Source organism: Apodemus sylvaticus, chromosome 16, assembly GCF_947179515.1.
Source record: "Apodemus sylvaticus chromosome 16, mApoSyl1.1, whole genome shotgun sequence".
NCBI lineage: Eukaryota > Metazoa > Chordata > Mammalia > Rodentia > Muridae > Apodemus > Apodemus sylvaticus.
The window spans coordinates 60110761-60135619 of record NC_067487.1 but is presented as its reverse complement, the minus strand read 5'-3'; the positions used below and the strand labels follow the sequence as shown (position 1 = coordinate 60135619).

The following is a 24859-nucleotide window of genomic DNA, read 5'->3' as shown; positions in this document are numbered from 1 at the left end:
CTTCCCATTTCAGAACATTGGCTCCACTTATGCCTGGACCCAAGGCAGACAGTGCACGGTAGGGATGTTAAAGGATAAGAAAAACAAAATGAAATCCAACATTTTTAATTTTGATATAAATTATGTAAATACTTTCCAGAAGTATCTAAAATATTCCACTGTACAACATACCAAAAACGGTATCTGAGACACTAGATGCAAACTGTAAATAAGGCACAAAGTTTATTTTTACTCATAATTGCATCCTAAACTGTTTTATAAATCAAATTTACAACACCCCATAAAGTCTGTATATTCTGGATTACTCCTTCACATTTTGATATTTAGCACAACATTCACACATACTTCACACTGTGACCTCGCCTCCTCAAGCCATACACATGACCAAATAAATACTAAGGACTGAGTACTTGAGACCTGCGTCGATTCAAGATGGCAGGTGCCAGCCTCTATGATGAACACTATCAGGAACTGAGCAATTAACAAATTGCTGGTCCTTCAGAGAACACTGAATGGAATAAAATCCATCTCTCAAGTGGCAATTTGATTGGCAGGCTGTTCCCTAGGTTTCATCGCTGTCATAGTCCTCTATTATTATATCCTCTTCCTCCTCCTCCTCTTCCATGTCCACTTTGGAGGAAAAGGGCTGAGGCTGGCTGGCAGGCAGATCGCTCCCACTGCTCTGACTCAAAGGAAGAGACCAGGTTTCTGGGTCAGCGGCGGCAGTGTGAGCGGGGCGGCCATGAGGCTCCTGAGCAGGCGGTCCTCCACCGTGCAGGGACTCATCTCCACTGTCAGGGTCCACCAGCCCCAGCTCCCTGTCAGTCAGGGCTTCCATGTTCAACCTGTCGGAGTCACAGTGAAGACATCAATGGGAACCAAACACAAGATTCCTTAAAACTATAACCTAAGTGGTCTTTCTACCCACAACACACAAAAATTACAAGGCAAAAGACCAACTTTGAATAAATCCTTTCTGCTTACAAAAAGAGTGTTAATGTCTTCAGCAGAGCTCCTACAGACTAATATTTATATATACACTAAAAATGAGCATAAAACAGAAATCCCAGAAAACACAATGGGACTACATAGTGTCCAAGTAAATATGTAATTTTAAAATAGGAACTAAAGCTGGGTATGGTGCTCACACCTTAATCCCACACCCAGGATTGGCAAAGGCAGGTACTGGACCTCTGAGTTCAGGGAGCCAAAACTACATAAGGGGTCTTTGTCTCCCAAAGGAAACTAAACCAATCAACTTCATTCAGGTGTGGTGGTACAGCCTATAATACACTTGGGAGGTAAGGATAAGAGACTTTTGAGTCTAACCTCTGCTACATAGTGAGACTTTGTCTCAAAACAAATCTATTATTACCTTCTTTTGCATTATTTTTATTTTTTATTGTTACCTTCTAAGCTATAAACAGGTACTGTAGTTTTTCTTTTTTAAAAGATATATTTATTATTGTATCTAAGTACACTGTAGCTGTCTTCAGACACACCAGAAGATCTCATTAAGGAGGGTTGTGAGCCACCACTTGGTTGCTGGGAATTGAACTCAGGACCTCTGGAAGAGCAGTCAGTACTCTTACCCGCTGAGCCATATCTCCAGCCGTCTTTAATCTTATGTCTATAGCTCGTCAGATACCCTAGCTTGAGTTCAGGGCAGCAGTAACTGCCAAGCATGGGTGCTAAGAACCAAACTCAGGTTCTCTGGTCAGTACTGAACCAGTGAACCATCTCTTCCGCCCTAGTTCCTTTTAATTCTTTTTTTAATTCATCAATTGATTAGTTTTTAAGATGGAGTGTATCTACATAGTTGTATCTGTCCAGTAAAACAGGCTGGCCTTGGGCTCAGAGATCCTCCTACCTACACCTTCTGAGTGCCAGAAATAAAGATTTGTGCCCAGCTGTTCTGTATTTTGTGAATAATATTTACTGACTGAATGCTAAACATATTCAGTAGACATTTCAGTAACAGATTTCTAGAAGATGAACAGTTTACCTTCCAAAGTTTCGCTTCAAAGGAAGTCTTCCAATATCTTGGATAAAAGAAATCTGAGCTGAAAAGACATTTTAACAAAGTTTTAAATGCCATCATTTAAAAATGCATTTTTAATTAACAAATTTAAACTATATATTTATGGTGTACATGACATTTTCATGTTGTATACCTTATAGAATAGCTAGAGCAAGCTAGTCAACATGTATTACACTACTTCATTCTTTCGGTGAGAACACCTGAAATACACTCTTGGGTCACCAAGATGACTCAGTGGGGTAAAGTGCCTGCCACCAAGCCTGATGAACTGAGTTAAATCCCCAGAATCCATGCTTCAGTAGTATCCTTTGATACTCAAGTGACTGTTGTAGCGCATACACATGCATGTACACACATATACACTAAATAATTAAATAACTCATATTTTTCAAATGCATATTAATAGTAGCTACCATGATGTATAAAACTTTACACTTATCTCTTTTGTCTAATGTTTTATGTCCTCTGACTAACACCTCAGTTTCCTTACTTGATCTCTGGTAACCAAAAATTCACTGTGTATGAATTTGACTTTCCTTTTCCTCATACAAGAGAGATTGTGTAGTATTTTTTTCTTTGTACCTGGGTTTATTTCATTTAATTTAATGTCTTTAAAGTTCACACGTATTTTTGCAAAACAAAAGAAATTTTTTTTCTAAATAAAATATACAATGGCCAATAAGCAAGCACCATCATTATCCTTAATGCTGACCATCACTGATCCTTGGGGAAGCAAACACATGAGATACCACTATGCAGCTAATAGAACTGTTATTTTAAATTAGTAAGGCAAGTCTCCAGAAAATTAAGAATCACATGTGACCCACAAATTCCACTTGGGAGTATAAAAAAATCAAAATGAAAAAAAAAAAAGCTGTTGGTGTCTGCATTCCTTTCTGCCTTCAACCCCAGCACCTGAGGGGTAGAGGCAGGAGAATCTGTGAGTTCAAGGAAAGCTTGGTCTGGTCTACAGAGAATAGCCAGAGCTACACAGAAAAACCCTGTGTCCAAAATCTAAAAGGACCAAAAAGAAAAAGAAAAAAAGATAATGAAGGAAGGAAAATGAAAGGAAAGAGAGAGGAAAAGAAGGAAAGAAAGAAAGAAATTAAAATGGGGTCTCAGGACAAGTCTGTGGGCTGGCGAGATAAATGGAAGGCCTGCCCACCAAGCCCAATGACCTGAGCGTGAACCCTGGGACCCACGTGGTGGAAGTAGAGAACACCCTTCTACAGAAAGTTGTCTCTTACATCTCAGAGACACTAAATAAAATACAAATATAATTATACCCAGGTGTGGTAGTGCACACCTTTTATTCCCACAGCCCAGGAGGCAGAGGCAGGCAGATCTCTGAGTTCAAAGCCAGCCTGGTCTATACAGAGTTCTAGGACAGCCAGGCAGCCAGGGCTACACAGAGACCCTGCCTCATAAACAAACAAACAAACAAACAAATAAATGGAAAAAACTTTTAAAAGGCACTTTTGAATTCTTATGTTTATAACAACAGCATCTATTGATGATATAATTTGAATGCCCCCATGTCATTAGTATGCACACACACACACACACACACACACACACCAACAGAAAGATGAACTTACATATGTTGAATAAGCTTAGGTAACTAGGGCTGGGGAGACAAGTCAGTTGATAATGTGCTTGCCTTGCAAGGATGAGGATCTGAGTTCAATCCCAAGAATTTAAATATTAAAAAAGGCACCGGGCAGTGGTGGCACATGCCATTAATCCCAGCACTTGGGAGACAGAGGCAGGCAGATTTCTGAGTTTGAGGCCAGCCTGGTCTACAGAGTGAGTTTCAGGACAGCCAGAGTTACACAGAGAAACCCTGAAACAAACAAACAAAAAAAGGCACATGTCCTGTCACGTGCTTGTAATCCTATCCCTGGGGAAGCAGAGAAGGGCGGGTCCCAATTCCAGGCTAGTGAGAGACATATCTAAAAATGGCGAACAGGATCTGAGGAGCAAAACCTGAGGTTGTCTCTGTTTTCACATGCATGTGTACACATGGACACACATAAGTACATATGTGTATAAGCAAATATATCTAGGAAAATGAAAGGCAATTTCATTGTTCAAAAGTAGAGGGAGGCAGAGGCAGGTGTATTTCTGAGTTCAAGGCCAGCCTGGTCTACAGAGTGAGTTCCAGGATAGCCAGGACTGTCTATACAGAGAAAGAAACCCTGTCTTGAAAAAAAAAACAAATCCAAAAAACAAAAAAAAAACAAAACAAAACAAAACAAAAAAAAAACCCTGGAGGGTCATCTGGGATTTACTTCAGTGGTACAGCATTGGACTACCTTGTACAAAGAAGGCCCTAAATTTTGCTTTTTCAAGACAGAGTGTCTCTGTATAACAGCCCTAGCTTGTCCTAGACCTTACATTGTAGACCAGGGTGGCTTAGAACTCACAGAGGTCTACCTGCCTCCGTTCCCTTAGTACTGGGATTAAAGGTGTATACCACCATGCTTGGCTAGAAGGCCATAAATTTGATTATATATTTGATCACTTTAACAGAAAAACAGCAAGTATGACCTCCAGCCCCCATAAAACAATAACAATCACAACAAAAGGGGGTACAGATATGGAAAGGAAAAAAGCTAGCATAAACTCTGTAGGGCTAGGTAGATACTGAATGTTCTATTGTGAACTTGTTATACACACAAACAAATTGTTCTAGGTTTCTTTTCATGACAGAGCTTAGAAATGACACTGGGTTGCAACAGACGGCTCAGCTGTGAAGAATGCTCACAACACTGGACTCTACCTGGCCCCCAGCAACCACATCAGCAACCATATCAGCCACCCCACAGTCATCTGCCATCCCAGCTGAAGGCTCCAGCACCCCTCTGCCCTCTGCTTGCATCTGCACCCATGTGCACATACACACAATAACAAATAATAAAGAGAAATATACAACTGAAAGCAGTTATCAACTAGTCAAATTTGAACAATCTGAGATCAAAATAAATGAAAGTAAGGAGTTATAACTGAAGAAGCAAGACTCTAGAGTCTTTATCAATATAAACCAAAAATTAAAACAAAGGAGATTCAAAACTATTCTTTTTAGTACAATTCACAGACAAAACCCTAGAAGGAAGGAGAACCAGTGTCAACTTCTATAGATTACAACAGGTAACTAGTTGGTACCGAGCGCTCTGCAGGACAGGAAGCCTGTTACCTTTACTTCGCATTGGAATGGTCAGAAGGGCAAGATATGGCAAGAGCTGAGTCTGGAGACACAGAGCTGGCAGACAGAAGTCCAAGAAGAGTGCTTTTGCTGCCAGGCAGTTTTCCCGATACTGTAGAAAATAAAATTCAAAAGACGGTTGTTATATGTGTATGCATGGCATGGTGGTACATTTTAATCCCAGCACTCAGGAGGCAGAGACATGTAGATCTTTGTAAGTTTGAGACCAGTCTGGTCTACATAACAAGTTCTAGGCCAGCCAGATCTATACAGTGAAATTCTGTTTGAAACTAATGCCAATTCTAACTGTATATAAGTTCGTTAATACTTTGGGTCTGGTTAATTTTGGTATGTAATATTTTTATTTATTAGTAATTTTTTAAATAATAAAGTTTATAAAATAAAAAAAAATTAAAAAACCAAACACCCAAATCAAGCAAAAACAAAAAAAATGGTTATGAATTTATAGTTGATTAAGCTATAAAGTCTGTTAATTTATGTATCATAAAGATACTTTTTAGCAGGGCGGTGGTGGCGCACGCCTGTAATCCCAACACTCTAGGAGGCAGGCGGATTTCTGAGTTTGAGGCCAGCCTGGTCTACAGAGTGAGCTCCAGGACAGTCAGGGCTACACAGAGAAACCGTGTCTTGAAAAAACCAAATCCAAAAAACCAAAAAAAAAAAAAAAAAAAAAGATACTTTTTTTTTAATGCAACCAGGCTGGCCTCCAACTTATGATCCTCTTGATTCCACCCTTTGAGTATACACACACAATCACAATGCTTATCTAGGACTGGTAAGACATAAAGGCGTTCGTGGCCAAGCCTGTGACCTGAATTCAGTCCCTGGGTGCCACATGGTAGGAGGAGCGTCTCAATTTATCTTCTGTTCTCCCCAACACAGACACTCACAAATAAATATTATTTTTTTTAAAGTTGTTTAAATCCTTAACCACTCTACCATTACCTAACAATATGTTACACTGGCAGCGGCTTCACACATCTGCATCTACCAGATGTTTTCAAAGTATGCATGCCTTGCTCAATGTCTGCCTATGCAACTTGACTTGTTTGATAAGAACACCTATGATTTTATGCAATGGTCAACACTCAGTACTAAGTTCTCAGGCTGTGTCTCTATCCCCAGTCACGTGTTATGTGTAGGGACATTATGATTAACTGGTGCAGCCACAGGGTGGTACAACAAACCTCAAGTTCACCGCCTCTCACTGAAATTTGTATCCTAATTATTTAGTTTATCTAATTTTAGGTTTTTGACACAAGATCTCCCCCATGTACCTCAGGCTGGCCTCATAACTATTTTGCCTCAGCTTCTCTGAACAGTGCTAAGATAACAGAAATAAGATACCAGAGTGAACACTATGTTATTTCTGTGTTTTTGTTTTTGTTTTGAGGCAGGGTCTCCCTATGTAGCCCTGGCTGTCTCAGAATTCACTATATAACCCAGGCTGGCGTTGAACTCACATAGCCATTCAAGCTTCTGCCATTTGAGCTGTGGGATTGAAGGCATGAACCACCACATCTAGAACAATCATAGGGTTTAGGAGCTAGCTTATTAGTAATGAATTACATACTTTTCTTTCCAGTTGTTAAAAAGATAATAATAAGTACAGGTAGCATAGGGTAAGAAGATCAAAAGTTGTTTAGGAATAAGCAGGACAAGACTCTTTTTTTTTTTTTGGTTTTTTGGGTTTGGTTTTTTTCCAGACAGGGTTTCTCTGTATAGCCCTGGCTGTTCTGGAACTCACTCTGTAGACCAGGCTGGCCTCAAACTCAGAAATCCACCTGCCTCTGCCTCCCAGAGTGCTGGGATTACAGGCGTGCGCCACCACCGCCCGGCCCAGGACAAGACTCTTAATTAAAAACAGAACAAACAAAAATCCAGCCTTGAGACATAATATATGATGATGTTAGTGTATAGTCGCACTATGTAGTTAGCCCAGGTAGACTTGAACTCATGATCCTCTTACCTCAGCCAACAGTGCTGAGATTTATAGCTCATCTCAATTATGGTTATAGTTTATCTCAATCCCCATTATATTAACCATTTAATTCTCTCAGGTAATTTCAGTAATAATAAAAATACTTACAAAGACCACCCAGCCACAACCATTAACCAAGTAGCACAACTACATATTGCTGTAGCCCCTATTACCCCTTCACCTCCATATTCTCAACCTCATATGCCAGTCAATCACCTACATTATTAAAATAAAGTAACTCAAATATCATCATGATTCATTACAATGTTACCTTTTTATGTATTAGAAACCACTGGGGTTTATGTAAGGGTCGAAAGCTTGATCCTCCTCCTTGGCAATGAGCGAATCCCCGGGATTTATTGGAGTGCATCACACCTCTCGTAGCTACAGATGTGCTATAGTCCCTGAGTAAAGAGCGTGTCTAGCAAACGAGACAAGGTGCAAAACATTTGTGAAATACTATTGCTGTTAGCACCGACACATAAATAAGAACTGCTTATATGGGTTTGCAAACTTATTTTCAATATCATCAAAGGCTGCTACAAAATTATTTTAAAAGTTCAGCTGAAACATAGGGATGAAATGCACTGGATAAACTTCTGAAGAGGGTCTCTGGTGGAGCTGGTAAAGTCTTTGGTAGGGTTGGGAGAAACATTTTTAGGGCAACTAGAAAATAATAATAAATTACTAAACTTATTTTGGCCTTGTTGCTTTTTAAGACAAGGTCTCCTCTAAGTAAGTAGGTCAGGCTAGTCTTAACCTTGATACCTCCTGCCTCACCTTCCTGAGCACCGGAATTACAAGCATGTACCGAAATCTGTATTATCTAAATTAACAGCAATTTTATTAAGTGTGATAGTATTATTACGGCTTTAGTAGAATGGTTTATCTTTATTCACATATGTTTGCAATTATTTTCCCATTTTCTACCAAAAACTACTCTATAATATATAAGAGATTAGGCAAATATAGCAAAATAGAAAACGTTAAGGTTAAAGGTATGGAGGTTTCCAATCTACTGCTTTACGACTTACCTATTAGGCTTGAAATTCTCAAAATAAAAAGCAGCTATGCTTAAACATGCCTATTATCAAGCTGATCAGACCATGAATCTGGCACTACACTGCACCATCTATAGGTGAAAACCTCTGGTAATTAAAAAGGGGTTGTCAAAAATTAAATGAAGGGCCGGGTGATCGTGACGCACATCTTTAGTCCCAGCACTCAGGAGGCAGAGGCAGGCGGATCTCTGAGTTAAAGCTAGCCTGGTCTACAGAGTGAGTTCCAGGACAGCCAGGGCTATACAGGGAAACTGTCTCAGAAGAAAACAAAAACAAAAATCCAACAACAAGTAAGTTAAGGAAAACTGAATGACTACAAATGTTTTTTCTTAACTTTAATTATTATTTTGTTTTGTATGTGTTTTGTTTTGTTTTGTTTTTTGGCTGTCCTGGAACTAGCTCTGTAGATCAGGCTGGTACTAAACTCAGAAATCCGCCTGCCTCTACTTCCCAAGTGCTAGGATTAAAGTATGCACCACCATTTAACTTTAATTTTAACTTTGATTATGACTGCTAATGACATATTTATAACCAGAAAACTATTAACATACCAGACTAGTGCTGCCCAGCTGAACTTCTTACCATGATGGAAATGTCTTATAGATGGGCTTTATGTAGGCACTACGCAAATAAGGCTACCAAAGCAGTAATGTGACTGAGAAACTGAATTTTAAATTAAAATTAAGTAACTCTTGTACTGGTCAGAAGAGTATTAAGATATTATGAAATATAGGTAAGAAATTTTGGCCCAGGCATTGGCACCCTGCTGTTTGAGATACTAGGGGATGGAGGGGTAAAAGGATCACCTGAGTCCTAGAGTTCAAGACCAACCTGAGCAACATAGCCACAGAGGGGAGGGGAGACGGCTCTGCAGAGGACGTGCCTGTCAAGTGAGCTTAGAGCTGCCCCTTGACACCCACCCGCAGCCATACTAACCAGGAAGAAATGTAAAGCAATGACCGGTAAGGTCTGTGGAAACCAGGCACAGGGCGCAGTGTATCCTAAGCATGTGCTTTAACACTGGGCCACACTGCTAGCCAATGCATATTTTATAGTAATTTCAAAAACCTAAAAGAATTGATTTAATTTTCAATGACTGCCAAATTTTCTAAGTACAGGCCTGGAGAGAAGGCTCAGTACTTAAGGGCACTTGCTGCTTTTCCTCCAGAGGACTTGGTTCCCAGCGACCCAGGTCAGACAGTTTAGAAGTGTCTATAACTCCAGTATACACATACACACATGCAGACACACAAATATATAATAAAAAAAATAAATCTTTTAAAAATGTCTTTTGAGTATATGTTACTTTTAAAATTAGAAAATATGGCTCAGCAGTTGAGAGTACATGCTGCTCATGTAGAAGAACCAGGTCTGATTCCTAACATCCAACGTCCTCTTCTGACCTTAAGGTGTACAAACACATACACAGTCATGCACATTAAACAAACAAACAAACAAACAAACAAATAAAATTAGAAAAGAACATCAGAAAAAAATAGTGTTCTATATCATCCAAAAAAAATCAGATACCCTGAGATTTTATTATAAACACTGGCTTGAATTAGATTTAGGACAGAAAATGAGAAGAGTCACAAACTATGTGAAATAGGGTAAAGCCCAACGTTTCCCTGAAGAAATACAAACATATAAAAATACTTAAGTCAAATGGTCTTACATTCCAGTCACCACCGAGGATATCTGCAAAACTCAGAAACTCACTGGCTCGCACAAGATCATCTACTTCAGTGAAGAAATCTATGTAGTTTTGGTGAAGGTATAAATTAAAAAAGTCTCCTGGCATGTGTGACATCTCAACTATTTCCTACAAAAAGAGGCATACATAAATTGTGCTGCAAATGCAGTGAGGAGATATTTACACACATATATAATACACACGCAGCAATCACAGCATGACATAGTTACCTCAGGCTGAACAAGCAGAGTGTCCCGGTCATGCTCCGACAAGTGAGCAGGCAGACGAGGCGAGTCTGATTCTGTTAAAGGCGCTCCTATAAGAGAGCATCTGGGATCACTGATCTTTCTTTTGTTGTTGTTGTTGTTTTGTTTTTTTCAAGACAGGGCTTCTCTGTGTAGCCCTGGCTGTCCTGGAACTCACTCTGTAGACCAGGCTGGTCTCAAACTCAGAAATCCACCTGCCTCAATGACCACTTCACTTTCCTTACATGGCATTTCCATTTTGAAATCCCAGTCTTTTCTGACAGAATCATCCTGGCATTTTACTAAATTAAGAACAGAAGCCTGGGATTTACTGACAGGAAGGGAGTGTGGAGGATGGTGGAAGGCAGAAGGAACAAGCAGCACAGAAGGCAGATGACAGTGGACATCTGTGCTTACAAGGCCGGGAACTTAGTGAAGAGGGGCAAAAGAAACCTGAAGCTATTGGGCACCCGGCCTAGGCCTCCAGCTGAGTATTACAATGGCTCTGGGCTATCGACTATTACCACACAAAGCCTAGAGCAGTGGTTCTCAGCCTTCCTAAAGCCATGAACCTTTAATACACATCCTCATGTTGTGGTGACCCCAACCATAAAATTATTTCATTGCTACTTCATGCAGGAACTCTGCTACTGCTATAAATCATAATGTAAATATCTGATGTACAGGATATCTGATATGCGACCCCTGTGGAGCCCTTGTTCAACCCCCAAAGGGGTCACAAGCCACGGGCTGAGAACTGCTGGTCTAGATGAACTGATATCTTCATGAAACTATAATTTAAAGAGATGAATGTGGTCTACAGTAGTAATTTTATATTTAATCCACTTAGAAATGCTCCATATAGGTAAAATTTAGCACTGACTATGCAGTATCTGGTGAGGCTCCTAGTTCCTTCTTAAAACAAAATATAAGGCATCTCAAGACACACATATTTCTCAAGTTTCTATAGTAAGACTTATAAACATCAAAGATAAAATTGTAGAAGTTTCTTACTTTTACAATACAGAATTTTCCCCAAAGCTCTGAAGAGAAAAAGAGAAACATCTTTTCCACCAATAGCTTGAATCTCTTGATTTTCCAAAGTACTATTATTTTTCTTTTTTTGCTTTGATTTTGATATTGCAGCATCCGATTTCAATGACATTCTTTTCTTCTTTGACCACGACTTGTTCTCTCCTAAATAATATTTAATTAAAAAATCAAAATATTAAAAACTAAAAGAATATTTCAACTACTTCTACTAAGTATTCCAACCAAAACCTTTTTCTAACAAGCAGTAACTTATGTAACCTTAGTAAAGAATCTTCTCTGTTGCTAACTATTAAAATGTAATAAAATGTGACTGGCAGTGGTGGTGCACACCTTTAATTCCAGCACTTGGGAAGTAGAGGCAGGCAGATCACTGAGTTTGAGGCCAGCCTGTCTACAGAACGAGTGTCAAGACAGCCAGGGATATACAGAGAAAAACAAAACAAACAAAAAAGTAATAAAAAATGTCATTGTTTAATATTGTTTTAGAAACTGGAGAAATGGCTCAGTAGTTAAGATCATTGCTGCTCTTCCAGAGGATCCAGGTTTGATTCCTGGCACTGACAGGTCAGCTGGCCAACACAGGTAAGTCTAGATCCAGGAAATATGATGCCCTCTTCTGACATCTGTGGTACATGTGGTACACAGACATGCGTGCAGGCAAAACCACCCATATACATAAAATACAAATTTTAAAAATAACACTAAAAAGTAGGATAAACTGTGTAATAATCCCCAACACCATACAAAGAGTTTCTCATGGCATCACAAATTTCCAGACATAACAACACTGTAATGTTATTGTTTTGTTTTTAACAGTTATGTGCAAGGTACTGTTTTTGATGGATGATACACAATAACAACTTTTATTCTAACGAAATTCTATGCAGGTAGAAGACAATTACTCCAGGTAAAGAACTGAGATGGGCCAGTGAGATGGCTCAGCAGGTAAAAGTACCAGATAAGCAAGCCTCATGCCCTGAGTTTGACTCCGGGTACCCTCATGGGAAGAGAACTAACCCCTCAAATTGTCCACTGATGTCCATTCACACATCATAGCATGCATGTACCAACATATATACATAGACAAATTAATAAATAATAAGAATAAAAATAAGTGACTTTTATAATTGTTCCTATAAATCCTGGTGAACATTATTTTCCTCTTCTCTTATTTAAACTTTCTGAGTTCAGAACAATAATGTATTAATGAGCCAGGACTCCAAACTGTCTCACTTTAGATTTCCAACATCTAATCCCTGTACTGAATCTAAGCACTTTTATATCTGCACAGAAATAAGCAGCATACAGATTGCTTTTAGTTGTGTTAACCATATTTTATGGTTAAGACATACATATATACATACACACACACATATATATACACACACATACATATATACACACACACACATACACACACACACACACACACACACACAGAATAGACTTGATACAATTGTGACTAAGAACACCAAGATGGAGTGAGGGATCAACAGATAATTTTTTTCTCAAGATCAGTTCTTCAAAATAAACAATTTGTTAACTGCTTCCCGGTGAGCACTATGCAGTATTGCTTTACTATTTCATGTGTATGGGTCCTTTTTGTATCTAATGGAGGAAATAAATTTATTAAACATATAAATTAGTATTAAAGTTCAAAAGTAAATATAATTAGGTACAATACCTTAAAATCTATTAAGTCATTTATACAGGTCCTAATATGAACCAAGCACCATAATAAAAATTCTACACCTATCATCATATTAATCCTTAACACAACTCATGTAGAAGGCCAAAGATGAAAGCACACAAAGATATAATTGTTCACATATGCCAACTAAGACTTTCCTTAGCCACGTTACAAATAATTAAGAGAACTAAAGTACTAAACCTGTACGTAGATGAATCATGCATTGTCTAAGTGCTTTTTAAACAAATATGTCTGTGCCTGCCTCTGCATGTATCAGGGTGTGGAGAGCAGTGGAGGGACAGAGGGAGGGGAAGGAGTTCGTGTCCGTGTCCCAGTCAGCGTGTGGAAGAAAGGGATGCTATGACAACTCAGCTCCAGTTCTCGGATCTAGGCTCCACAGGCACTTGCACTCAAGTGCACATACCCACAGAGAGAGATGCATAATTAAATTTCCTATTCTGTAGGTCGGCCAGGCTGGGGATTGAGGCAAAAAGAAAAAGAAAAATTACAAGATGAAAACCAACCCAGAAAGTTGTCCTGACCTATACCATACACACAGACAGACAGACAGACAGACAGACACACACACACACACACACACACACACACACACACGTCAAAGATGATTTGTTTTCTTGGATGGCTAGCAGATTTTATTTACTTACCTTACTTATTTATTTTTGGCACAGGGTCTCTCTACATATCCCTGGCTGTCTTGGAACTTTCTAGGCAGACCACTCTGGCCTTGAACTCAGAGATCCAGCTGCCTATGCCTCTTGAGGGCTAGAACTACAGGCAAGTGCCACCCGAAGATCTTAATGGTAATCAGTGAAATGTAAAATTTTAAAATTATGAATTGTTTTACTCCTAGAATATTCTATAAAAAAAAAAATTTGGGGCCTGGAGAGATGGCTCAGAGGTTAAGAGCACCGTCTGTTCTTCAAGAGGTCCTGAGTTCAATTCCCAGCAACCACATGGTGGCTCACAACCACCTGTAGTGGGGTCAGAAGCCCTCTTCTGATGTGTCTGAAGGCTACAGTGTACTCATATAAATAAGTCTTTGAAAGTGCTGACAGCAAGCAGTAAAGCCTAGATCAGGAAGGTGCCGTCATGTCCCATGAGGGCTGCTCAGTGGCCAACGCCTATCCACGCTGGAGGACCCTGGGCTTGGACCCTTGGCATTCCATGAGGAAGTTTAATGTGATTTATTTCATGACTGTTGGGGAGCAAGTCACTAGTCAGTGCTCTCTCTGAGTGTGTCTTCTCTAGTTAGTTACCTTTGGAAGAAGAAAACTGCAGGCTGTTTATTGCACTTCTGATGTCACCAGAACATCCTTGACAGAGCAACTCCAGACAAGTTTTATTAGGAACAGTAATTTTTTCTCCATTCTAAAGGATGAAAGTAAATTTTAGAAAACTTTTTTGTTAAAACACAAATACAAACACACAAACTAAAACCTATTCTGAGAACATAATACATATAAACTAGATTTTTTTCAAATCTGAATGTCTTAAAAACATCCACAGCCCAGGTATAGTAGAACATGGCTGTAGTCATCAGCTTATGGGAAGTTGGGAAAAATAATTCTAACCCAGGGTTACCTAGGGAGATCCTTTATCAAAAACAAATAACAACAACAAAAACCCTCAATGTTAAACACTTGTCTGTCTATGAATGGTGTGTCAACAACTTAGCATAAGGTATTAATTCTAAAAGTATTAAATACCATTTACCTTTGTAATTAGACTAGCTGAATTTTTAAGTTTCTATTTTCTTTCTTACTATATATAAATGCACATATACAAGAAAGGCCATTTCATACATTTTTTAGGACCAATGCTTACATTGTAAGGATATATATAGGTTTGCATATATTATATATTTTCCATCAACTTAACATACTATTTGTATTGTAAGACAAATTATCTGCTTCTATGTCTTCATAAAGTCCTAGGTTCACAGACAAAATATATTCAGGTTGACTCTTCATAGTCTATCTTATAAAAACTAATTATCACAGAAAAATAGAACTACACTATAATCCTTCCATTTACATATTTACTTTATCTTTATTAACCAAAGGTGTTTCAAAAATTATTTTTTCAAGGGGATATATACACACACACACACACACACACACACACACACACACACATATAGGTTTTTTTGGAGACAGGGTTTCTCTGTGTAGCCCTGGTTGTCCTGGAACTCACTCTGTAGACCAGGCTGGCCTTGAACTCAGAAATCCACCTGCCTCTGTCTCCCAGAGTGCTGGGATTACAGGTGTGTGCCACCACTGCCCGGCTAAGGGGTTATATTTTTAATTTTATATGTAAGTATGTGTGTGTGTGTGTGTGTGTGTGTGTGTATATGTGTATATGTGTGTGTGTGTGTGTGTGTGTGTACCTAGTGCTCTTAGCAGTCATCAGAAGAAGGCACTGGATCCTCTGAAACTGGACGTACAAACATTTGTGAGCTTCCATGTAAGTGTTAGGAACTGAATCCAGGTCTTCCAAAAAAGCAGCCAGTGCTCTTAAACACCGAGACATCTCTTCAGCCTTCAGAAATTCCTTGGGAAGTTTGGGTTATCTTCCCAAACCAAACTTTGTCATACAAGTAACATATAGTATCTTTCCAGACATTCTGTTTGCATGTATCTATAAATATACTCAATATCTCTAAGTGTGCGCAAATATTCAGAGTTAATGTTTTTAGGTAAAATTATGTATTTATTTTCTGTAAGTTTAATTTCTTACCTAATACCATCTGAAATAATGTTTCTATGTAGCTTTAAATCTATTTCATCTTTTAAAATGTAATTTATTGAGGTATTGAGGGGCTGGTAAGATGGATCCATATGTAAAGAGACTTGCTGCCAAGCCCTACCACCTCAGTCCCACCCCTAGGACCCACGTGGTGGGAGAAGAGAGTTAACTCCTGCAAGCTGACCTCTGACCTCCATGTGTCCTGTGGTATACGCATGCTCTTCATACACAAATATACACGAAAACAAAATAGACAAAAGTGGAATAACACTTTAAATAGCATCATTGATATCCTTTAACAAATATTTTCCCTGATAAGGAAAAATTACATTAATGTCATGGCTTTTGTATATAACTTTTAGCTTTTTGGCAGGGCTGGGGACTGAAATCAGAGCCTTTCACAAACGAGGCAAAGATTACACACCATGCAGTTATAGATTGATTGCTTCAAATTACACACACACACACACACACAGAGAGAGAGAGAGAGAGAGAGAACACGCTAAGATGTATATTTCTATAGCATTAGAGTATCCTCTGAACTGTAATACATTAACTATTTCCCCAAGTTACATGCTATATAAATTGTCCTTTCCATAGCTACAAATTAAGTCTTAAATTAGACTCACCTTACTAGCTTCTATAGTCACAATTCGATTAAGAAATTTCATCATAATTGTTGGTGCCACAGGGTTGAAACTATAAGAACAAAAGATGCTCAATGATTAATTTAAAAATAGTCTGTGAACATTAAAAGCAAATTTCTTAGCTAGAGAGTGGTAGTGCATGCCTTTAATTCTAGCACCCTGGAGGCAGAGGCAGGAGGATCTCTTGTGAGTTCAAGGCCAACCTGGTTTGTAGTGTAAATTCCAGGATAGTCAGGGCTACACAGAGAAACCCTGTCTCCGAAAACAATCAAAATAAACAAAGAATTTCTTACCTAATGTTTGAAACAGAACACTCTTCTTGAATGTTTTTGGGAAAGAGTAACCGCTGATTACTGTCTCCACTGACACTGTCAGAGACTATAAATACAAGAGGACACCGGCCAATATGCACATACTTCCTAAAATAACACAATAATGTTAATATGCATGCAATTTGGCACGTCATTGCTAGGCAAATGTTCTACCACAATTACAACCCCACCGCTAATGTAGAGCTTGAGAACACTGGACTTCACTAACACCTACCTTAGAATTTCATGTAAAGCATTAGAGTCTCGATAAAACTGGTTAGGTAAATCCTGTGAAACATACAGAGCAAATATTAGCACAGTGATATTTTATGGCATATTTAAACTTTTATTTGTCAAGGAAAAATACTATTTATCCAATGTATCTTGATTTGAATTTTCAGAGAAATTAAAGGCAATTTTTAGTCATTGAGGAAGTTAACTTTCCACAGATTTCTTTTGCTTTTCTATATAGATGGCAGTGCAGTTGAAAGCTATGTTAACATATACTCTACTTACTTTATCTATGCCATTCTATTTATATTTACTGAAAAAGCCTTCAGGTCTTGGCTATCAAAAGACTACTATTAATGTATCTCACAATTGTTTACACAATAGCTCCAAGCAAGATTTTAGAAGTTGTCCTTACTTCCACCAAAATGATCTTCTTATCAGTGGTCAGATCATCTCCAAGCATCTGTAGTTTGCTATACTTGGTAGCTCTTAACAGAAAGTCATTGAAGACTGCTATCTGAGATTGGTATGGAACTACAGAGAAGTTAGATTCTGAAAGGAAATAAATTTATCACTTTATTTTCAAATCATATACATTATTATACATATTATACATACACAACAAATTCACACATATGATACAACTTACAATACTGAAAACTATCTTAAAATTAATTGAAGTGGTTTTAATGTAAAATAAAATATCATTTCAAAGACTAGTATCATAATGGGTAATAGTAATTTTTCTATGCCAATGAAAGTAAGTAACATGAAGTTAATTGACTTAGGAGGCAGAGGCAGGTGAGTCTGAGGCCAGCCTGATCTATGGAGTAAGTTCCAGGGAAAAAATAAAAAGTAGCTGTTGGGCTGGAGTGATGGCTCAGCAGTTAAGAGCACTTGTTGCTGCTCTTTGAGAGGATCTAAAAATAGAGATAAAATTAAAACCCATTCTTAAAAAAAAAAAAAAAAGCTATTAATTGCTTTGGTCACAGAACATAGAGACATCAAACAGAAACCAAGATATATGTTTCCTTCCTGCTGGCTAGCTTGCATAATAATTCCAGAAGTTACTATGCAGGGTGCTGTGGGAGGACTATCATCAAGTCTTATTCAGTTATAGACTCTATGTGCTATATACCACGTAGGCAAAAAGTATTCACTAGTGTAAGAGTGGTGAGTCTGTTATAGGGGCACTAATTGCTTCATAGTTGGATTTGTGGTCTGCTGCACAGAAAAGAACACAAATAATTCAAAGTTTTACTTATTTATTACAATAATACAAAGGAATATAAACCTAGCCAAAAGCCCATTGCTAGGAGAAGCCACGGCTATAGTTTTGCTAAAGGGCTATGATATGTCTATCAAATTATATTCTAAATAATTATGTTCACACCCACAGGTTAGTACAGTTACAAGCTTGTTGGAGAAGCCCTCAGTATGCAGTGGAACTACAGAGTCTCGTAACTGGTTAAAGGGATTAAAGGGATTCTTGAACGTGCAGCTATAAACAGACCATTCTCATCACCCCCTCTAAGGCTCAAGGAACATCAAGGAAGATGGGAGGAGGGAACAAAGGTGGAGTACTAACTTCAGATTAGGATAATCGAGACTGAATTTTTGTGTTGCTTTAGGAATGACATAGCCCTGGATGTCCTGGAATTTACTATGTTGATCAAACTGGCCTCAAACAGGAAAAGATCCTCAGGTCTCGGCTTCCAGTGATTAAAGGTGTGCCCAACCACACCTAGCTTCATTACTGGAATTAAAATTGTTTGGGCTTTTTGCTTTGTTTTTAGAGATAGGATCTCACGATGTAGACCTACTTGGCCTGTAACAGACTATATAAACCAAGCTGGCCTTGACCTCACTAAGGTCTCCTGCCTCTGCCTCAGTGATTAAAGATATGTGTCAGTAACCCTGATTGAACCCAGAGAATTTGAGGAGTAGTTAACATTAAAATAAAAATTGCCCTTTTGCAAAGATCCTTTCTATTGCAAGCATCTTAGGAGCTTTGGCCACTCCCAGTTTAGACACCCCTAGCACCAGTAAAGAATGAAAGCTAAGATGACAGTGTTAAAATATATAAGCCTGTGTGTAAAGCTATAGTGTAAGTTTGAACTTGTTACTACTATTTTTAGTGTTTAAAGCTCTCTCCAAATTCCAAAGACTCTTTGCCTTGTGTTTCTGTTTTGTTCTTGGTTTTCTTATTTGGGGGGGTGGGGAGGGTGGGTGGGTGTTAATACTTGAGACAGGGTCTTACTATGTAGCAATAGCTGCCCTGAACTACCTAGAGTAATGTGGCCTGGAACTCAGAGATTTGTCTCCTAGGTGCTGGGATAAAGTCATGCCACCATATTCTGAAGGACTTTATTCTAAAGTACTTAATGGTATAAGCTATTTTATTGAGAGGTAAGGCCTGACTTTTTTGTTTTGTTTTTGTTTTTTGTTTTTTGAGTCAGGGTTTCTCTGTATAGTCCCGACTGTCCTAGAACTCACTCGGTAGAGCAGGCAGGCCTTGAACTCAGAAATCCGCCTGACTCCCGCTTCCCAAGTGCTGAGATTAAAGGCATGCGCCACCACTACCCAGCAGTAAGGGTTGCTTTACAGTGAAACTTAAGACTTACAGTGTAAAACTCCCATAAATAATGAAACCCTGAGATGCTGTGAATCTAGTGTGGTGCCATAGGCCTATAATCCTGGTACTTGGATGGTTGAAACAGAAGGATCAGGAGTTTGGGACAACACTAGATACGTAAGTCTCAAAACAACAAACACTGAGCGGATGAGACAGCTCAGGGGGTAAAGGTACTGACTTTTATCCCAGAACCTACAGTGAAAGGAGAGAGCTGACTTCCACATGTAAGCCTGGAAGTGTCCTTAGTAAAGCTGTCTTTGTATCCTCCAGCATCTTTGAAGCAAACCTTACCTAGATTAAGTAACTCCTTGTAATCATCCTTTTGGAAGTCTGGTAAGATGGGGTTAACCCATTCCTGTACCTGAATCCCAAGCTCCTTTGACAGTATTTTTATAGTAGTTGTCTTTCCACATCCCGGAGGACCTGTTATTAATAAAATAGACCCACCCTAAAACCAAATACAAACATTAATTAAAAACAATTACTAGAATGCTACACAATTTTCAAAGATCTCTTAGTACTTACTATTTCTACAAAGGTCTATTAAATATCTTATGTAAATTTTAAAACCAAACTTTGTAAGAATCGAGGAAATTGTTTTCTTCTGAAAATTCCTCCAGTCCTATATTGTATATTTCTCAAAGACAACTTAATAACTAAATTAAAACAATTAAGCTTTAGCTAAACAAAAGGTATAAAATTTGAAACAAAATTCTTAGAAGCTATTTCCTAAACTCAACTGCAGGGCTAGAGCCACGGCTCCCTCAGACAACTGTCTGCCCCGTAAGTATGAGCCCAGGTTGGAGGGCTGGCATTCACGCTGGCAGGGCGCCTGGTCAACCGTACAACACCCTGGTCCTACTCCCTCCCCATCCAACATCCCACAACAAAATGATGGGCTAAGGAAACGTCCGACAGGAGGCTGGCACTCCTGTGTTCTTCACAGGGCAGCCGGCGGTGCTGTCTGACTGAGCACTGTCACCAAGCACAGCTGGCGTGAATAGTGAGAAATGATCACACTTTCAAACAGATTAGCTAGAATAAAAAGGAAGCTCATGTGTGGGACATACATAATTTTCTCATGAAATATAGTTGGGGTCTATTTTCTAAAACAATAAGCAGAACCACATTCCAAAACTTTTGTTTCTAGTAAGAGAATCAGTAAGTTAATGTGTCACCAGAATCTCAAAGCTGAACACTGACAACTTCCTCATCTAATAGTAACACACTTTACCATTTCCCCCTCCAGTCTTATTGAAACATGGTCTCACTATAGTCCTGGCTGGCCTCAAACAGAGACCTGGGATTAAAGACTTGTGCCACCATGCCTGGCTGCTTTACCATAACTTGAAGTAAAGACAGCATGAAAAATTAAAATCTAGTCAATTGGTGGTGGCACCCACCTTTAATGCCAACACTCAGGAGGCAGAGGCAAGACTTCTGAGTCCAAGGCCAATCTGGTCTACAGAGTGAGTTAGTTACAAGCCAGCCGGAGCTACACAGAAAAAAACCTGTCTGAAGCCCCAACCACTCACAAAAAAAAAACCCACAAAGAATTAAAATCAGAATTTTGGGGATAATTATAACAAGATGTCAAGTGTCACATGTCTACATGCCCACAGAGGCCAGCAGAAGGCACTGGATCCTCTGGAACTGGAGTTACAGGCAGTTTTGAAGTGCTTGATTTGAGTGCTGGCAACCAAACTTGAGTCTTCTGAAAGATTAACAAATGCAATTAAACACTAAGAAATCTCTCTCCAGGCCTTTGTCAAAATTTTAAGGTAACCTAAGTTTAATCATAATAAATCTAGAAATCACCAAGTGATTTTCTTCCCCTTTTTTAAAAGAATGTCTTGCAATTATTAGTGTCACTGAAACGTTTACCAAACACATGCACAAGGCCTTGAGTTCAATACCCAACTCTGTTATAAAAGTGAATAAAATACTTCTCATACTTATAAATGTATACACATGCCCAATTTTACCCACCTAATAGAATAATAACAGTAATACTTACGTAAGTTTAAGCTATAATAGGAGTAATTAAGGGTGCACCCTAGGGCTGGAGAGATGGCTCAGTGGTCAAAAGCACTGGCTGCTTTTCCAGAGAACCTGGGTTCAAGTCCCACCACCCACATGGAAACGCACATCTGTCTGTAACTCCAGGATCTGACAACCTCACACAGTCATACTTGCAGGCAAAACACCAATGCACATGAAGTAAAAATAAACAAAAATATATTTAAAAAAAAAGAAAGAAAGAAAACAATGCACTCTAGCCAGCTGAGGCGACACACACCTTCAATTGAGCTAACCTAATCTTAACCCTAATCCAAACTCTTGGAAGGCAGAGGTAGGCTAATTTCTGAGTTCAAGGCCAGCCACATCTACAGAAACCCTGTCTCAAAAAACCAAAAAAGAGGGGGAAATGCACTCTAGTAACAAGAGAGTCCTAAGTTGGAAGAGAAAGTAGACTCTGAGCAATCTAAACTATTAGCTGTGGTGAGGAGAATGACCAAAACCCAACCTTAAAAGCCTTTGATATAAGAGGTACATCAGAGCCAGGAGTGGTTGCTCTCACCTATAATCCCAACAACTAGAAGGTTGAGGTGGAAGAACGGCTGTGAGTTCAAGGCCAGTCTGAACTACATAGTTCCAGGCCAGCACAGGCTACAAGGTAAGACCATGCCTCAAACTTTAAAATGGAGGGAGGGGGGGAGTATCTCTAGAATCAAGCTCTTGTACAGTAACAGAAGCAAAAATAAGGAGAATCTGTTCCTTTCAAAACAACTAACATCAACCTTTTCACTCTGAAGTTGAAAATTATAAGGAAGCCCTACCTAATGTAAACAATATGTGGCCTGTTAAAGACAGGTCAGTGCAGGACTGGAGACATGGCTCAGTGGCTAAGAGCCCTGACTGTTCTTCCAGAGGTCCTGAGTTCAGTTTCCTAGCAACCACATGGTGGTTCACAACCATCTGTAATGGGACCTGATGCCCTCTTCTGGTATGTCTGCAGACAGTGACAGTGTACCCACATACATGAAATAAATAAATCTTTAAAAAATTTTTAAAATTTATCCTGATTTTCCAATTGGAACTATATTTTAAAATAACTAAATAGCCCTAACTAGTGATAGCAGACTTTTATAGAACTGCCATCTGCTAATAATTGTAGAAATAAAAAGAAAAAATTGAAAGCAACCATTTTACAACCCTAACTAGTGATTCAGGGAAGGTGTGAAAATGGACTCTAAAACGTGTAGGATCACTGTTGCAGGATGATCACACTGTGAACCCTGAGATTATATTGTTTACTGGGAAAACCTGTTTCTAACCGTGGCATAGTTCAGCCCTAGCTTTAACCCAAAAACTTTCTGCTGACTGTAAACAGAATAAAGTCAACCATAGTTCAAGAAGCAAGCAATCAGTTGCTAGGGAATGAACATAGGAAAAACCACGGAGCGTGGGAGAAGTCAGGAAGACAGATAAAACTGATGCACAGGAAGTGAGAGAGGAGAGACATTCAGTTTGGGGGTTTTTAGACAGCCTGGAGAGCTTCCTTTTCCTTTGGGATGTCAGCTGAGGAGGAAGGTCAGCTGGGTGCTTTCTCTGCCTCTCTGACCTGGCAAGCTTTCACCCCAGCCTGACTTGAGTATTGGTTAAATCAAACAATTAAGAGTCTGTTAAAAACAACAGATCAGTGAGCAACTGAGCATTCAGATGCTACCAAAGCATCTCCCCAAAGCTTATGTGCCAGCTGCAAGAGGAAGGCAGTCTACAATGAATGCTTTAGACTATTTGTCTCTGCTGCACTGACCAAGTAGCTATCCAACGCAGCAGCACTCGGTGCTCGGCTCATGGTTGCAGGGCAGCACCCAGGAGACTCAGGTGGGAATACTTAAGCCCAGGAGTTTGACTCTAACCTGGGTAACAGAGTGAGATCTCTCAGAGAAAAACAAAAGCTTTGGAAAATACAAATGCAGAACACACCGTCAGAGAAAAGAAGCCAACAAACACAAATCCAAGTATGAGGCTCTTGCCGTCAACAGGGCTGCTCTCTCCGATTAAGTCAATGTCTCATACTGAGAGAAAAACTAAAAGACACATTGTTTGTTACAAGATTAAGAAAAGGAAACAAAGACTAAGAGACCCAGCAGTCAAACGCAACTCTTGGCTCTTGTTTAGATTCTAGCTGAACACACCAGCTGCGGAAAGCATTTTGAAGACAAGTAACTGCACACGGTGTCTCCTTTTTTAAAAAGGAGAATATGGTATATATAACAAATTAGGAATAGAAGTTTAAAGTGTGGACTGTGTTAAGAGCACTGACTGCTCTTCCAGAGGTCCTGAGTTCAATTCCCAGCACCCACATTGTGGCTCGCAACCATCTGTAATGGGATCTGATGCCCTCTTCTGGTGTGTCTGAAGACAGCTACAGTGTACTCATACACATATATAAATCTTTGAGGAAAAAAAAAGAAGTCTAAAGTGAGGCCCAGAACACTCAAAAACAAAACAAAACAAAACAAAAGGTTACGGAAAGGTATAACATACAATCTCAAGTCTGGCTGAAATGTCAGGGTTTCTGTTGTTTCGAGACAGTTTCAACTATGTTAGTCATGGCTAGCCTTGAACTCAAGAGATTCACCTTGACTCTGATTCCTGAGTACTGGTATTAAAGGTATGCACTAATACACCTGGCTGAAATGTCAGGAATTTGTTTTGCTTCACGAATGTTATAGCATATATCAATACTTTCTTCTTCTTTTTTGAGATAGGGTTTCTCAGTGTAGCCTTGACTGTCCTGGAACTCACACTGTAGACCAGGCTGGCCTTGCACTCATAGGGAGCCTCCTGACTCTGCCTCAAGACTGCTGAGATTAAAGGTGTGTGCCACTACACCACCCAGAGTCAGTTTTAATTTAACATAAAGGATTTACAAAAAAAGAGGATGGCTATATTGCGGAGATATGAATGCTTCTATTTTCCTATATGTTTAAAGATTCTAAAGAGGAAGAAAAAATATTCTACCTTTTAAGGAGGGGCTAAAAATAATTGTGGAATAAGGAAGTGAAACAAAACAGCAAGCTAACATTAGTGAGAACTGTTTCCAGATACAGTTGTTTGTTTTTAAACCACTACTATGTAAACTGACTGCTTGTTTTACTGTGAAATAATGGGATGTGCTAAAAACACTAGCACTTCGTTGGCTTACTACATGCCTTAGGCTGATGCTGTAACATAAAGGGGAAAAGGGGACAAAATAAGGGGGAAAT

The 24859-nt window shown here is 39.1% G+C and overlaps 1 protein-coding gene across 5 annotated transcripts in view; it reads right to left on the bottom strand.

The window, feature by feature from the left end:
• Positions 1-89: 89 nt before the first annotated feature.
• Rad17 (RAD17 checkpoint clamp loader component) overlaps positions 90-24859 on the bottom strand; it is a 33152-nt gene continuing 8382 nt past the window's right edge. For 4 of the 5 annotated variants that reach the window (XM_052159699.1, XM_052159698.1, XM_052159701.1 and 1 more), the window contains exons 5-17: positions 19872-20028; positions 17361-17497; positions 16950-17002; positions 16697-16822; positions 16386-16455; positions 14268-14379; positions 11262-11444; positions 10233-10318; positions 9985-10131; positions 7520-7669; positions 5238-5358; positions 2006-2063; positions 90-845 (exon numbers count right to left, since the gene is read on the bottom strand). In XM_052159699.1, the coding sequence (XP_052015659.1) occupies positions 563-845; positions 2006-2063; positions 5238-5358; positions 7520-7669; positions 9985-10131; positions 10233-10318; positions 11262-11444; positions 14268-14379; positions 16386-16455; positions 16697-16822; positions 16950-17002; positions 17361-17497; positions 19872-20028 (1683 nt within the window). In that variant the 3' untranslated portion in view covers positions 90-562. The remainder of the gene's footprint in view (positions 846-2005; positions 2064-5237; positions 5359-7519; positions 7670-9984; positions 10132-10232; positions 10319-11261; positions 11445-14267; positions 14380-16385; positions 16456-16696; positions 16823-16949; positions 17003-17360; positions 17498-19871; positions 20029-24859) is intronic. The other variant, XM_052159702.1, reaches the window with a different exon arrangement.